General features: G+C 39.7%; 1 protein-coding gene across 1 annotated transcript in view; it reads left to right on the plus strand.

Moving 5' to 3' along the window:
* Positions 1–16378, plus strand: part of abcb4 (ATP-binding cassette, sub-family B (MDR/TAP), member 4) — a 103609-nt gene that overhangs the window by 20617 nt on the left and 66614 nt on the right. The window contains exons 5-7 of the mRNA XM_052016411.1: positions 1404–1554; positions 9590–9650; positions 10403–10594. Coding sequence (XP_051872371.1) covers positions 1404–1554; positions 9590–9650; positions 10403–10594 — 404 coding nt within the window. The remainder of the gene's footprint in view (positions 1–1403; positions 1555–9589; positions 9651–10402; positions 10595–16378) is intronic.

Below are 16378 nucleotides of genomic sequence, written 5' to 3' on the forward strand. Positions count from 1 at the left end.
CCTATAGACCAATAATCTATACATATTGGCCCTGAATATATCCACTTACTTCCCTGGGATGGAGAATTCCAAAGATTCACAACCCTCTGAGAGAAGAAATTCCTCCTAATTTCTCTATTGAATGGGCAACACCTCATTCTGAAATTATGTCCCCAAGTGAACCTTCTCTGAACTGCCTCCAATGCAATTAAATCCCCGCTTTAATAAGGAGATCAAGGCTGTATACAGTACTCCAGGTGTGGTTCATCAACATCCAATATCGTTGTAACATGACTTGTTTATTTAAATACCCAATCCCCATGCCCCCAATTTACAATATAGGCCAAATCTGGTAACTTGTAGCCTTGCAGGAGGAAAATACTGTGGAAAATGGCTGTATTACCTTTTAAAAATTGAAATAGTTCAGTACTCTTTCGGGAGGCAATCCATAACTTGTATCCTGTACAATGAAGATGTGACGGTTGCTTGCAGTCTGGTGTTCTTGGGATAACTAGGATCAGGTGTAAGTAAATTTGTGACTTTTATTTATGCTTCAGTTCTTTTTAAAGGAAATACTGTACAGCATTTCTCCAGCTTGACTGTGCTTGTTTAGATACACAATCATTATGCGAAGCAGAAAGTGAATGTTTATTCATTTTTAATTTACCAGGATACTGTCTGGATTAGAGATTAGGTGTTATAAGGAGAGGCTGGACAAACTGAGGATATTTTCTCTGGAGCAGCAGAGGCTGAGGGGAGACCTGATTGAAATTTATAAAATTATGAGAAGTGTAGATAGTCTAGACAGCCAGTATACTCTTCCCAGGGTTGAAATGTCTAATACTAGAGGGCATGCATTTAAGGTGGGGGGGTGGAGTTTGAAGGAGATCTGTGGGTCAAGTTTTCTTTACACAGAGTGGTGGGTGCTTGGAATGCACTGCCAGGGGTAGTGGTGGAGGCAGATATGATAGAGACATTTAATAGGCTCTTAGATAGGCACATGAATATGCAGAGATTGGAGGGACATGGACCTTGTGCAGGCAGAAGGGATCTGTTTAATTGGGCATCATTAGCTTAATTAGTTCAGCACAACATCGTGGGCTGAATGGTCTGTTCCTGTGCTGTACTGTTCTATGATATCCAATATCCATATGTTTTCATCCTTTCATTAGTCACCAAATTTGGCATATTGATAAGTCTAGAAAAGGCTTGGAATTTGGTGAAAGCTTTTGATATGGTTACTTACAGAAGTGTGATGCCATATCTACTGATTATTTACAATTCTTAGCCAAAGTCATTCCAACTGTGATTTTGAAAAAAATTGAATGAATTAAAATAACAACTGAATCTATATCCATCTTATTTTGATGTTGTAACATTTTCTTCAAAGTTAATAATAGGGTTTATACATTATTCTTATTTAGTTTCGCTATGCAGATTGTGAAGACAAACTGTTGATGGTGCTGGGTAGTGTTGCTGCTTTAATTCATGGAACTGCTTTACCGCTCATGATCATAGTGTTTGGAGAGATGACTGACAGCTTTGTTCAGCATGGACTTGCACAAAATTTAACAGGTAAATAAATATACATCTCTTCCTCAGAAACCACTGTCATCTGAATGCTTGCTTTCCTCTGATCTAAATAGCATTTGCAGGGCTTTGAGCAGGAAGTGACTGAATATACATTTTTCTGCAGATGAAAAGTTCACTAATGATTGTGACTTTCCAGATTAGAGGGATAATATAGAATTATTCCATATTTTGTACAGTAACATCTAACCTTTTAAGCACACCTTGTACATATTTATTTGTCTCTAGTTGCTAAAGCTAACCTCTGCGAGAATAACAAGTTCTTAGTGTACTGTTATTCCCATGCTGAGATCCATTAAAGTCAATGGAACCAACTGTCCAAAAGTGAGTGCAAGAAGCTTTCGATACTCCCACACACATTTGGTGCTAGCAATGGAAGACCACGAATTTACTTGCACAGGATGCTGATTTGTTTTGATATGTAAACATTCACCAGAAGGCACATTAACAAACACATTAATAATGGTTTCAGTGCATGTGGAGGTTAAGTACTTGCACTTCAGTTTTTACTCAAAATGTATCTATCAGATATGTTTAGATGGACAGTAAAGAAGATTTGCTTTTTATTGGGACTATTAGTTACTGGTGGCTTCATTTGGTATTAAGAAATGCACAGCTATAGCCAGTTGGCACATAGCATTTTTTTTCGCAGTTTGCTTAGAGTAACTTTGCTTCATGACATTAGTGCTTTGTGTATACAAATTAGTCAAAGCACCCCAGGCGACACTCTGCAAAAGATGCATTTCACTGTGTTTCCATGTACATGTGACTAATAAAGATATCTTATCAAAATGTCATTCCCTACACTTTGTATTCATGAAACGTTCACGCCTTCCAGTGAGACATCATCGTATTTCGGAACTAAATTGGAGAGCAATAACTGTCCTTGCATTACCAAAGTTGAAATTTAACAAAAGGTGAAGTTTTCTGGAATAAAGGCCTAAAGTCACGTTAGGCAAATCAGAGAAAGACTAATCTTTATATATTAAAAAAAACACAGATGTTGGAAATCTGAAATAAAGAGCGAGAATGCTGGAAAGACTCAACAGATCAGGCAGCATCTGTGGAAAGAGAAATAGATTACAGGTTTCAGGTCAGAGGGACAGTGATTAAAAAGATAAGCTGCAGAGAAGGTGATGGGAAGGATGAAGAGGACAAATGGAATATCTGTGCTAGGGTGGGAACAATTCAAATGGGCTACTGGAGCAGTTAGAGGGTGATTATGTTTCTTTGTCTATGTTTTGTGTTGCAAATAGTTGGGTTGTGGGACAAACCCAGCAGGTTACACTGTAACCGTTGGAGAGAGAAAAACTGAGCCAAATGTCACAAACCAGCAACAAAAGAAACACACTGAGCATGATTCAGTGTTAAAAACTATTTTATTAATCACTATGATAATACGTAAAATAAAAGTAAAAATGTTAGTATGTTAGAATTCAAAAATGTTAAACCTCAAACGTTAACCCCAAAACTAAACTCGTCGTGTGTGTGTGTGACAAAGTCCAAAACTCCCAGTTCCTGAATGGTTCTTAAAGTTCAGTTCCGCAAGCCATAAGGTGAAACATGAGCAAGGGCTTCTTCAACAACCACCGTTGTCTGAAGATAAGATGTAGATGTAGAAAAACATAGAGAGAGTACATACGAAATCCAAATGTTCCACGATGGAACCCAAACGACACTTCAGTGTTTACTCGGTAGTGACTTCCTCACCCCGAAAAGCATCCGAACCGTGGTCGTCCACATACAAATACCTGTTTCCTTCTACAGGTCAGCAACAAAGTGAACTCCACCGGATTACTTCCAACTTCCATACATGGATTTCAGTGGCAAACACAGTTATTGTTTCTCATCCATCGATAGAGAAAACAAGCAGGCTGGTGTCTCTCTCTCTCTCCTTCTTCTTCTAACTTCTTCAACAACGTCATTACGTCCTTTATCTTCTATTGACGTAAGCACGCCCCACACACACATACACACACACTCTCTATCTTAAAGGGACTTTCACTGAGTCCGTAACACAAATGACAGGTGGATGACTGGCAGAAATGACCAGTTCTGATATGGGCAGGGAAAACAAGTTACCTAAAGTTGGAGAGTTACTTGAATTTAACTTCTCCAGTTGCAGTTGTGGCATTTGAACTCAAACTTTTGGATTAATGGTCCAGAAGTCTGGATGCTAGACCAGTAACTTTACCATCATGCCACTGTACCCCGAAAATATTGTCATGAGATCTTTTGACAGTAAGTCCAAAAATACACTGCTCTCTTAGCCTGACACTGCAATATTAAACTAGAGTTTTGTACTTCATTCTCTGGAGTGGGATTTGAAATTTCAGTCTTCTGACTTGGGTTGATCATTGACCTTTTGTATCAGGTGGTTCAACTTAGATGTAACCATGATTAGATACTTGCATCATGATCACAGTGCGTACGTGTGGGCCAGGGTGACAGGAAATAATGTGGTTTAATTTTTATGACTCTTAACTTCCCCTTGTAAGTTTGATGATTCTGGGCTGAGTTGACTGATTTAATTCAAGGTAGTGGTATGGTAGGCTAAACTAGCTGTAGCATTCTGGTTTAGGAAGAGGAAGAAACTGGCTTGTTTTGTTCTAGCATTTCCTTTCGATATCAATGTAGAGAATCACTAGGATCACATGAAAATTCATCACCAGAAATTGACCTAAAATATTTCATTGACATTGACGTGTGAAAATTTGCCATATCAGCACCAGTTCTCAGCATTGAGCTCTTGCCATGCTAAACATTCAGCACAGGAACTAGGACAGTGCAGCCATGAGAAAAGTTCAACATTGATTCATGAGTGTGGAACCAAGGTTGAGAAAGTATGGAGGTAGATTTTCATCTTCACTCCTGTGCAATAATCTGATGATGGTCCCCTGCTCTTCACACATCCAGCTAATTTCCAATTGATTTACTTCAACAGACGTAAAATTGGCAAGTTCTCTCAAAGCTTAAATCATCAGGTGTGCAGATTACTACTCAGATGGTGAAGAGATAAAGACAACCCAATTATGTAATGACAATACAATACCATGTTTAGCAAAGCAGGAAGAGGTAAGTGGGAATTTAAGAAGTGTCAACCTTACCAATGAAGGTGTAAATAGTAATTCCCACAATCAGCAAATTAGATCTGCTTGCTGGGTAAAGAGGGGGCAGAAATCTGAAATCATTACAGATACAAGACCATAAGATAGAGGAGCAGAATTAGGCCATTCAGCCCATCGAGTCTTCTCCACTATTCAATCATGGCTAATTTTTTCTTTTCAACCCATTCTCTTGCCTTCTATCTGTAATTCTTAACCCCTTTACCAATAAGAGATGTTGAAAGGATTTTTTTCACATAATAAGAATGTAATTTAAGAATTAAGATCAGGAGTTAGCTGTATGACACATCAAATCTGGCCCGTTGTTCATCCAGATCATGGTTAATCTTCTACCTCAGCTCTATTTTCCTACACTATCCCCATGCAACCACAGGAGATGCAGCACCTGTCTTTCTTCCCTTCCCACCATCCAGGGACCCAAATGTTCCTTCTGGGTAGAGCAGCGATTCCCTTGCACTTCTTTCAGTCTAGCATACTGTGCAGGCATATGGCCTGTGGATTTCAGATCCTGCATTTTTCCTTTTTTCTAATTATCTCAGAGTTCTACAGCACAGAGACGGGCCATGCGGCTCAATTCATCCATGCCAACCAAGGTGCCTGCATTTGGCCCATTTCCTTCTAAACCTTTCCTATCCATGTACCTGTCCAAATGTCTTTTAAAGATGTCTTCTAAATATCTCTTAGTTGAACAACAACAACAGAGGGAATTGTATTTCAATACCATCAGTATCAAATGATGCTTTCAGAAAGTTCACTTGATTATCACGTCTTCTGTTGACAGAACCCTCTGTTTAGCTCGTGATTGATCATCTGTGCTGTGTTGATGTTTTAGTTAGTTCATCGGGCCATAACATGGATTATTCTGCACAACCAGACTTCACTATATTTATAACAAAGAGATCCAAGAGAACGTGGCAAGTTGGATTAAAAATGTGATCAAAACTTAAAAGGTGGCTCAGCAGCAAAGGGTAACAGTTGACAAGAATTTTAATGAGTGGAGGGCTGTTTAAAGGCAGGCTCTGAGAGACTCGGTAATAAGTGTGAGTCAGAATTAAGAAGGAAATACAAAATTGGCCCGGCAAGGGATTAGGCAAGGCAAGAAAATGGGCAAGGCAAGGGAATACACAATAAATCATAGGATACTAACAGGTCTGGATAAACATAGGGAACTTGGAGAGCATGGAAACAAATCAACAAAGGTAGTAAAACTGGTAGACAAGGTAGTGACTGGCGCAGAACACAGTTATACTGACTGTATTGGTACAAAAAGCTAGCCCACAGTTAGTTTACTGTGTACAGTTCTACTACAGCTGGGATGTAATACTATTAGAGAGGGTACAGGGGAGATTAATGAGGATGTTACCAGGAAGGGAGAATTATAGTTATGAAGAGAGACTTTTGAGGTTGTTTTCTTAGATTGGATTAGATTAGTTATTTTGTCATATACACCATGGTGCAATGAAATTCCTTGTTCACATGAAGCTCACAGAGTGAACAGTATACATCGTAATAATATATACTAACAATAAATACAATGATGAGTGCAAAACAACAGAATGGTGCAAAGATTGTTGTGCAAAAAGAAATCCTAAAGTGATAATAATGGAATAATTGAGAGAGGTAGAATTAAGAGTACAAGAACATGGCAGCACCACCGGGAAGAGGTGATTGGTTCAGAAGTCTGATAGCAGTGGGGAAGAGGCCGTTCTTAAGTCTGAATGTCTGAGCTTTCAAACTCCTGTATCTTCTCCCAGGAGGTAAAAGAGAGAAAAGGGAATGGCCAGGGTGGCAGGCATCCTTGACAATACTATTAACCCTCCTGAAGCAATGCACCATAAAGATGGACTAGATGGAAGGAGGTGACGAGCCTGTGATGGACTGGGCTATATTAGCTACTCTCTGAAGGTTCCAGTGGTCAAGAGCAAGCAGTTGCCATACCAGTCTGAGACGTAAACCATCAGGATACTTTCTATAGTGCATCTGTAGAAGTTTGAAAGAATCCTTCGGAATAATGGAGGAGGAGGGGAGATTAATTTAGGAGTACAAAATTAAGAGATACCTAAACAGGATACACAGAAAAGAAGTCCTTCCTGTTGCAGGAAGGTTAGTAACTTGGGATCAAAGGTTTAATAGAATTGGTGGAAGGATTAGAGGGGACTTGAAATGAACTATTTCACTCATCGAGTGGTGGGACACTGCTTGGAAGGGTGATGGAAGCAGAAGGGATAAATACAGACTTAATACAGTTTCTGATGTGGCCCTAGAGGTATTACCACCAGGCCACCAGACAATGTGGCCCTAGGACCAGGGAGAAGTTATTTGGCCAGCCATGGGAAACATTGGGCCTACTCAATGCTGTCTGAGAGTGGCAGGATGCAGTCCCCTGCTGACTGAGGTCAGCTTGTTCAGTCTGAGTTTATTCCTCACTAGTCAAAAGGGACAGATTTGACATGTCAGGGGTTAATTTGGGCCTCTGGCCCTGACCTATTCGCCATGGTCATTGTGACCCACTGTCTATAATGGATGAGAAGATCTGGGAAGTGGGGGACATGTCAGGGGACCCCAGAGACCTTGCAATCATGATCATCTTTCAGAAATCCAATTGCAGTAACAGGGCCTTCCTGCTGAGTGCCACAGGGAATGTCATTATCAGAGACCTTTTCGATCACTTCCTCCCCATAGCTGAAGAGCTGTTCCCCAAATCACAGTGTTGATTCCTTCTATCTGGAGGCAGAGTGGATGTGATTTTTACCGCACAACAACTTAAGGAAAAGTGTAGGGAGCAGCATCAACCACTATACATGGCCCTTCTTAACCTAACAAAAGCCTTTGACTCTGTCTGTTGAGATGGACTGTGGAACGTTCTTCTCAACTTTGGCTTCCTTCAGAAGTTCATCTCCATCACATATCTGCTTTGTGATGGCTTTGGAAGCCTTGATCATAACAAACAGGTCCACTACAGATCCAATTTCAGTGCAGAATGGTGCCAAGCAACACTACATCAACACCCTTACACTTTTCTCATTCTTTCTTACTGCAATGCTGCAGCTCATCTCCAACAAACTTTCTTCTAGGGTGGAGCTAATCTACAGGACAAGTTGGAAATACTTCAACCTATATCGCTTCCACTCCAGAACTAGGGTTACTCTAGCCTCATTCATTGAACCATAATGCACAGACAATGCTTGCATATGTGCATGTTTGGTATTGGTTTGTTGTTTTCACTTGTACTGAGGTAAAGTGAAAAACTTGTCTTGCAGGCCGCTTGTACAGATCAATTCATTACACAGTGCATTTAGAGGCAAAGCTCCAAGTTATCATTGACTCCTTCACAAAAGCATACAAGGAAGGTCTTAATGCTAAACTAAAATCTTCTGCCAACCTGGCCCCCACTGATAATAAATGTCCAAAAGCAAACCTGGAAAACAAGGATCATTTCCCATATCTAGGAAGCCACTTCTCAACAAAGCAAGGCATCACTGATGAAATTTGCTTTCGCCTTAACTGCGTAGGCACCACCTTTGGCCTTCTGAGCAAAACTGTGTTTAAAGTTCAAAGCCTCAAACCTTGGTAGTAATCCCTGCCCTCCTGAATGCTTTTGATGCTTGGATAACCTACAGCAGGCAAGGTAGTGTAGTGGTTAGCGTGATGCTATTACAGCACCAGCAACCAGGGTTCAATTCCCGCTGCTGTCTGTAAGGAGTGTGTACGTTCTCCCCATGTCTGCATGGGTTTCCTCCGGGTGCTCCAGTTTCCTCCCACATTCCAAAGACATACGGAAGTTGTGGGCATGCTATGTTGGTGCCAGAATCGTGGCGACACTTGTGGCCTGCCCCCAGAACACTCTATGCAAAAGATGCATTTCACTGGGTTTCAATGTACATGTGACTAATAAAGATATCTTATGTTATCTCAAACCACTGAAGATAAACCACCATTTCTGTCTCCACAAAAGTCTACAAATCCACTGGAAGAATAAGTGAGCCAACATCAATTTCCTCTCCCAGGCCCCCCCAGCACTGAGGCCCCAATTACACTCAGTCATCTCCAATGGGCAGTCCAGGTCAATACCAGGTCCCTGAAATGGACACTCTACCGAACCACTATCAGGGTAAGAAACTACCAGCTAGACAGAGGAAATAATTCAAGGGTGCTCTTAAAGCCTCCTTGATAATGAGTAACATGCCCATCAACTTGTGGGAATTTCTGTCACATGACTGCTCGAAATAGAAGTCCAATAGAAGTTGCCACTGAAAACCTCGCCCATTCTTCAACAGCATACAGAAGCCCAACTACTGACCTTCAGCCGCATGAGTTGAATGACCTCTATCTGTACTGTGAAGTTCTTTGATTTATGTGATTCTATGTTTTTATAACAATTATGTCAGCATTTTTAATAATTCTATCCCTATTTCAACCTCATTCATGTTCCACTGCTAGAGTAGGGAGCTGCTGGAGGTGATAAAATTAATAAATAAAAACAGAAATGGAAGATAATCTCACCTCCTTTTACTCCAAATCCCTACCATCCACTACCTCACTACCTAAACTCATTGCTTCAAGGTTCTTTACTGGAGTTTTCTGGCATCCATTGATGCCTGGAACTTGGTCAACTTTTCTCAATAAGCCTAAAGAATGTCTTTCATTTTAACCATCTACATGTTGAGCCAGAGAAGATTGATGAACTATTGCTTGTGTCCTGGCTGACTGTTAGTGAAATGGCTGTATGTAACTGTGTGTGTGTGTGCACACATGCTTGTGTGCACATTGTCCCTCTGTGTAGATACTTCACTTGTAAAATATTGTGCATTCTATTCTTTCTATGTTGACCCCTCTCCATATTTATTTGAAGATGACTTTCATTTCTGCTACTAACTGCAAAATATCCTTTCCAGAAAATTCAACGCTGAATGTAACCAGTGATATTACAGAAACATTGGAGGAGCAGATGACAAGGTATATAACACTTCAAAGGGGTTATGTTTATTTTGTTTTAGTTGCTATTATCACTCTGCTTGACTCCAATTGATGACATAAAGTTTTTAAAATTATTTCAGAATTGCAAATAATTAGAATTAACATATGCCTGAAGTTATTCATTGCATCATCAACTCTAATAGTAGTTAAAAAAATATATTTGAGGATGATGTATTAACTGGGTACAGTCTGCAATACATAGATGGAAAGTAAAACTATAATTAGAAAAATTGATTTTTCATTTTGTTTAGTTTTGTTTTTGAAAGAGCACATTGATGAAAACTTCTTTTCCTCAACTAATTTTAAACACTGTGACAGGCACAACATCGTGGGCCAAAGGGCCTGTACTGTGCTCTAATGTTCTATGTTCTATATAAGATTATGTCCTGATTGGTCCCTAGCTCCAGAAGCCTAATCCTTTAAAAGGAATGTGCATAACAAATGTTATTTATAAGGAGAGGGATAAATTTCAATTTTGCCACCTGGTTGGTGACCTGCTTGAGATTATTTATTAATAAAACCCATCTGATTTTAATTCTATTAACTTAAATGGGAAAAAAAATTAGAGTTGTTCCATAAAGGATGAGCAGTCCTTTTCATTATGTTACCATTCAGATTGCAGAGTAGATGGGAGTAGAAACTGAATAACACAAAAATCAAATGTCTTTGAAAAGCTTCTTGTTAATTGCATAATGCCAGAATTTTACTTTGAATACATTTTTTCTTTGCAGATTTTCCTATTACTATGTAGGGATAGGGGCAGGTGTTCTGATTGTAGCCTTTATGCAGGTTACGTTCTGGTCACTAGCAGCAGCAAGGCAGACAAAGAAGATAAGAAAGGAATTTTTTCATGCTGTGTTGCGTCAAGAAATAGGATGGTTTGATGTCAGTGATGTTGGAGAGATCAACACCCGTCTAACAGAGTAAGTGATCACAAATGCAAGCTTTGATTTTTTTTTATTTGTACGTTGGATGTGGCTATTATTGGCAAGGCTAGCATTTAATGCTCATCATAATTATCTTTGAGATGATGGGGACGATTCACCTTGTTGAACTGCTACAAGCCTTTGGCCAAGGAACTTCTGTTAGGTATTCCACAGTGCTGAGCCTATGAAGGATGGTGTGACTTGGAAGGAACCTTAAGGCAATGGTCTTTCCATAAACCTGCAGCCCTTTCCCTTCTAAATAGTAGAATTTGTGGGTCTGTGGGGTACTTGCAAGCCTTGGCAAGTTGATGGCATCCATTTTATGGATGTGGCACTCTGCTCAAAGGGTGCTGGTGTTAAAGGGAGAAGATGGTTTACGTGTTGGATGAGGTGCCAATCAAGTGGGCTGCTTTATTGTAGTGTTAAGTTTCTTGAGTGTTATTGAATCTGCACTCAACTGGACATTTCTGAAGTGCACCATGAATACAGTGGAAAGGGTATGTGGAGTCAAAGGGAAGCCACATATTGCAGGAAACTCAAGAGTCTCAACCTTTTCCTTGCTTTTCAAACCACAGGACAAATTTTGACCAATTGTGATTCTCATTATCTCAATAATGCAGGACTGGAGACTGTTAGTGCCTGTAAGTTGCAAGGGGCCCTGATTAGTCTCTCCTTTGTTGGAGATTGTGATTGCTTGGCCCCTTGTGTGGTATAAATATTATTTGTCGCTTCTCCATGTTTGCCTGAATGATGTTCAGATCTTGCTATGTGAGAACATGGATTGTTTTATTATCTGTGGAGTTATGAGTGGAATTGAATCATTTTAACCTCATGATGGAGGAACAGTTATGGATGAAGCAGCAAAGGGGCATTACCCTAAGGGGGTCCTGCAGGGCTTAAATGATTAACCTTGAACAACCAATACCCTTTCCAGTATGCATGGAATGACTCCAACTGAAAAGGATTTGAATTAATTGCCATTGGCTTCAATTTTACAAAGGCTCCTTGACACCTTTTGGAATTCTGATCTTTTGTTGCTTATCAATAGCACTGTCAATGACATATACATCATTGTTGATTATTGAGAGTAGGCTGATAGGGCAGCACTTAGTCAGATTGGATTTGTCCTGCTTTTTATATTGTTGGGTAGATTCTACACTAGAACATGTTGACAGACGGTTGTGGTTTTTGGAGGCCAATCGCTTCATCCACAGGATATTGCTGCAGAAATTCCACACAGCAGAATCTGATGCACTCTGCCTCTTCACAATATCCAGTGAGATAAACTGAAATTCCTGGAGACTAATTTCTTTGATGGTTGGGAGGTTAGAAGGAGGTCAAGATGGAATTCCTGCTAAAGCTAATTGCAAACACTTCAGCCTTGACACATCTGTATTTAAATCAAAAACAAAAGATGCGAAAACAAAAGCGGATAATGCCAGCAGGTCTATTGAGCCACTCCCCTGCTGTTGTGCAACTTCTCCACGCCTTAATTCCCTATTGCCCTTCTCGGCAACAGCAACAATGGTCCCTATGCTAACCTTGGTGAAATGCCATTCCGCAACTTCTGCCGGGCTCAGTGACTATCTTTAACCCCTATCCTCTGTTTTCTTTTAATAGTCAGCTTGCTCTCTGTTTTGTTGCTTCTTCCCTGACACTATGTTCTGAGCATAGTCATGAATATCATGATATAAAAAGCTGCAGGGGTCCTATATTACTTATAATTGACCAAGTCTTGTGCAAATTATCCTATATGTTTTTGTACCAAGGCAGCACAGCATCTTATTTACTTTATTTCTAGTTATATTCAAGTTTCTTGTCTCTATTTTATTTTTGTATAATAGTCTGGTGAGTCTTCATTGATTCATACACTATAGTATGCAGGTTGGTAGGTTAATTGATCACTGTAAATTGCCCCTAGTGTGTAGACGAGTGGTAGAATCTGGGGGCAATTGATGGGAATGTGAGGAGAATAAGTTACAGGGAAAATTACTGGGGTAAAGGGTTTACTTTGAGAGCCAGCAAAGACTTGATGGGCCAAAATGGCCTCCATGTTGTATGGCAATATAGAATAACACTTAGGTCTTTATTTTTCTCCATAGCTTTAAGCACATACCCTTGTGTGCCACACTAATTTCTTTGGCATTAAACCTATCCATGTGCATACATTTTGTTCCTCTGTATTAGGCAACACCTGTCAGATGAGGGTGCAAAATCTTCTTGCTGCCAAATCAATCTGTAACATATTCCACACAGTTAATGTTCTAATACCCACCACATGGAATTTTAAAATCACTGAATTGTTAACAAACCAAGGAGGACATTTGATCTGTCACAAACCAGCAACAAAAGAAACACACTGAGCATGATTCAGTGTTAAAAACTATTTTATTAATCACTACTTATGATAATACGTAAAATAAAAGTAAAAATGTTAGTATGTTAGAATTCAAGAATGTTAAACCTCGAACGTTAACCCCAAAACTAAACTCTTCGTGTGTGTGTGTGACAAAGTCCAAAACTCCCAGTTCCGGAATGGTTCTTAAAGTTCAGTTCCGCAAGCCATAAGGTGAAACATGAGCAAGGGCTTCTTCAACAACCACCGTTGTCTGAAGATAAGACGTAGATGTAGAAAAACATAGAGAGAGTACATACGAAATCCAAATGTTCCATGATGGAACCCAAACGACACTTCAGTGTTTACTCGGTAGTGACTTCCTCACCCCGAAAAGCATCCGAACCGTGGTCGTCCACATACAAATACCTGTTTCCTTCTACAGGTCAGCAACAAAGTGAACTCCACCGGATTACTTCCAACTTCCATACATGGATTTCAGTGGCAAACACAGTTATTGTTTCTCATCCATCGATAGAGAAAACAAGCAGGCTGGTGTCTCTCTCCTTCTCTCTCTCTCTCCTTCTTCTTCCAACTTCTTCAACAACGTCATTATGTCCTTTATCTTCTATTGACGTAAGCACGCCCCACACACACATACAGACACACTCTCTATCTTAAAGGGACTTTCACTGAGTCCATAACACCTCCCACCTAAAAAAAATTTTTCCCAAGAAAAATTCAACCGCGCATACAGTTAGTAATGTTAATGATTATCATGCTACACAACTACAGACTATCAGATTAGTACAGATACATGTTTCCCATTTAACATCGAGAAAGACAATCAGCAATCACATTATCTTTGCCTTTAATGTGAGTTATCATGAGATCAAACTCTTGCAAAATTAAACTCCAGTTTAACAGCCTTCTGTTCTTGTTTTTGACTCGGCTCAGAAACACCAATGGGTTATGATCTGTCTACACAGTCAATGGTTTCTGAGCGGTGCAAACATATACACTGAAATGTTGCAAGGCTAAAACAAGCGACAGTAATTCTTTCTCTATGGTGGAATAATTCTTTTGATGCTCATTAAATTTCTTTGAAAAGTAAGCTACAGGATGGTCAATATCATCAAGGTCACCCTTCTGCAACAACACAGCTCCTGCAGCCTCATCACTGGCATCTACTGCTAATGAAAATGGCTTTTCAAAGTCAGGTGTTTTGAGCACAGGATGGTAGCATAAAATGGCTTTCAGCTTCTCAAATGCTTCTTGACAAGAATCTGTCCAAACAAACTTTACTCCCTTCTTCAGAAGATTAGTTAGGGGAAGAGCAATATCAGCAAAATCTTTACAAAATTTTCGATAATATCCAACCATTCCCAAAAATCTTCTAACAGTCCTCGTACCTGTGGGAATAGGGAACTCAGATATCGCTTGAACTTTTGCCTGAACAGGAGCTTGCTTGCCTTGACCTACAACATAACCAAGATACGTCACAGTGGCACGGCCAAATTCACTTTTAGCCAAGTTAACTGTAAGGTTAGCCTTGGAAAGTCTTTCAAACAACCTTTCTAACACAGAGATGTGATCTTCCCAAGTATCATTCCCAGTCACTAAGTCGTCAATGTAGGCATCTGTATGTTTTAACCCATGAATCGCTGAATTAATCATTCTTTGAAATGTTGCCGGAGCATTTTTCATTCCAAATGGCAAAACATTGTATTCATACAATCCAGAAGGGGTTACGAAGGCTGAAATCTCCCTTCCTCTATCTGTTAATGGAACACACCAGTACCCTTTTAATAGGTCAATCTTTGTAAGAAATTTTGCCTTTCCCACTCTATCTATGCAATCATCCACTCTAGGAATAGGGTAAGCATCTGACTTTGTTACAGCATTCACTTTCCTGTAATCTGTGCAAAATCTAACAGTTCCATCAGGTTTAGGTACAATAACACAGGGCGAACTCCAATTTGAAGTAGAATGTCTAATAATATCATTTTCCAACATGTATTTTATTTCCTGATCAACAAGTTTACTTTTTTCCACATTCATTCGATAGGGGTGTTGTTTGATTGGTTTTGCATCCCCAACATCAACATCATGGGTAATTATCGATGTTCTGTTTGGAACATCTGGGAACAAATTTTTAAATTTTAAAATTAATTCTCTCATCTGTTGTTTTTGTGAAACTTGTAAATGGTCCAACTTCGTTTCAAGGTTCTCCATGATATTTTGGTTTTTTAGTTTCGATGGAACAATATTTGGTCTAAATTGGCCTTCCTCAACATCAACATCAGGCATTCTAGAAACAACCTTTACACCATCCACCAAGGCCACAACTGAATCCCTCTCATAATAAGGTTTTAGCATGTTTACATGACAGAGTTGTGTTTTCTTGCGTCTATCTGGTGTTTTGATTATATATGTTAGATCAGTCACTCGAGATTCAATAACATAGGGTCCAGAAAAACGAGACTGCAAGGGATTATTTTGGCTAGGGAAAAATACCAACACCTTTTGCCCCACTGCGAATGTCCTAGGCCGAGCACGTCTATCAAAATATGTCTTCATTCTTATCTGGCTTGTTTTCAGATTCTCTCTCGCTAGCTGGCAGACTCTCTCCAACCGAGTTTTAAATTTTTGGACATAGTCCAACAGACTCAAGTGAACTTCCTCATTAACCCATTGCTCTCTTAACAACTCCAAAGGTCATCTCACCCTATGTCCAAACACAAGCTCAAACGGACTAAATCCTATTGACTCCTGGATTGATTCTCTAACGGCAAACAAAAGTAAATGGATACCTTCGTCCCAATCCTTAGTGTTTTCAAAGCAATAAGTCTTCAGCATATTTTTGAGAGTAGAATGAAATCTCTCCAGAGCTCCTTGAGATTCTGGGTGATATGCAGATGATACAATCTGCTTTGCTCCCAGCTCATAGACTATTTGTTGAAAAATTTTTGACATAAAATTACTACCTTGATCAGATTGGATTTCTTTTGGCAAACCAAACAAGGTAAAAAATTTTACAAGAGCCTTTGACACCGTCTTGGCCTTAATATTTCTAAGGGGTATTGCCTCTGGAAATCTAGAAGTGGCACACATGATGGTTAACAAATACTGATTTCCAGTCTTAGACTTTGGTAAGGGGCCAACACAGTCCACAATCACCTTCGAAAAGGGCTCCCCAAAAGCAGGAATTGGTTTCAATGGAGCCACAGGGGGTTTTTGATTTGGTTTACCTACCATCTGACATGTGTGGCAGGTTCGACAAAACATCACCACATCTTTTCTCAAACCAGGCCAATAGAATTGTTTCAAGATCTTCCCTACAGTTTTATTCACCCCAAAATGACCACCCAAAGGCATACTATGGGCCAGGTTTAAAATCTCATCCCTATAAACTTTTGGAACAACAACCTGATGAATAACTTCCC

The sequence above is a fragment of the Pristis pectinata genome, chromosome 5, assembly GCF_009764475.1.
Source record: "Pristis pectinata isolate sPriPec2 chromosome 5, sPriPec2.1.pri, whole genome shotgun sequence".
Classification (NCBI taxonomy): domain Eukaryota; kingdom Metazoa; phylum Chordata; class Chondrichthyes; order Rhinopristiformes; family Pristidae; genus Pristis; species Pristis pectinata.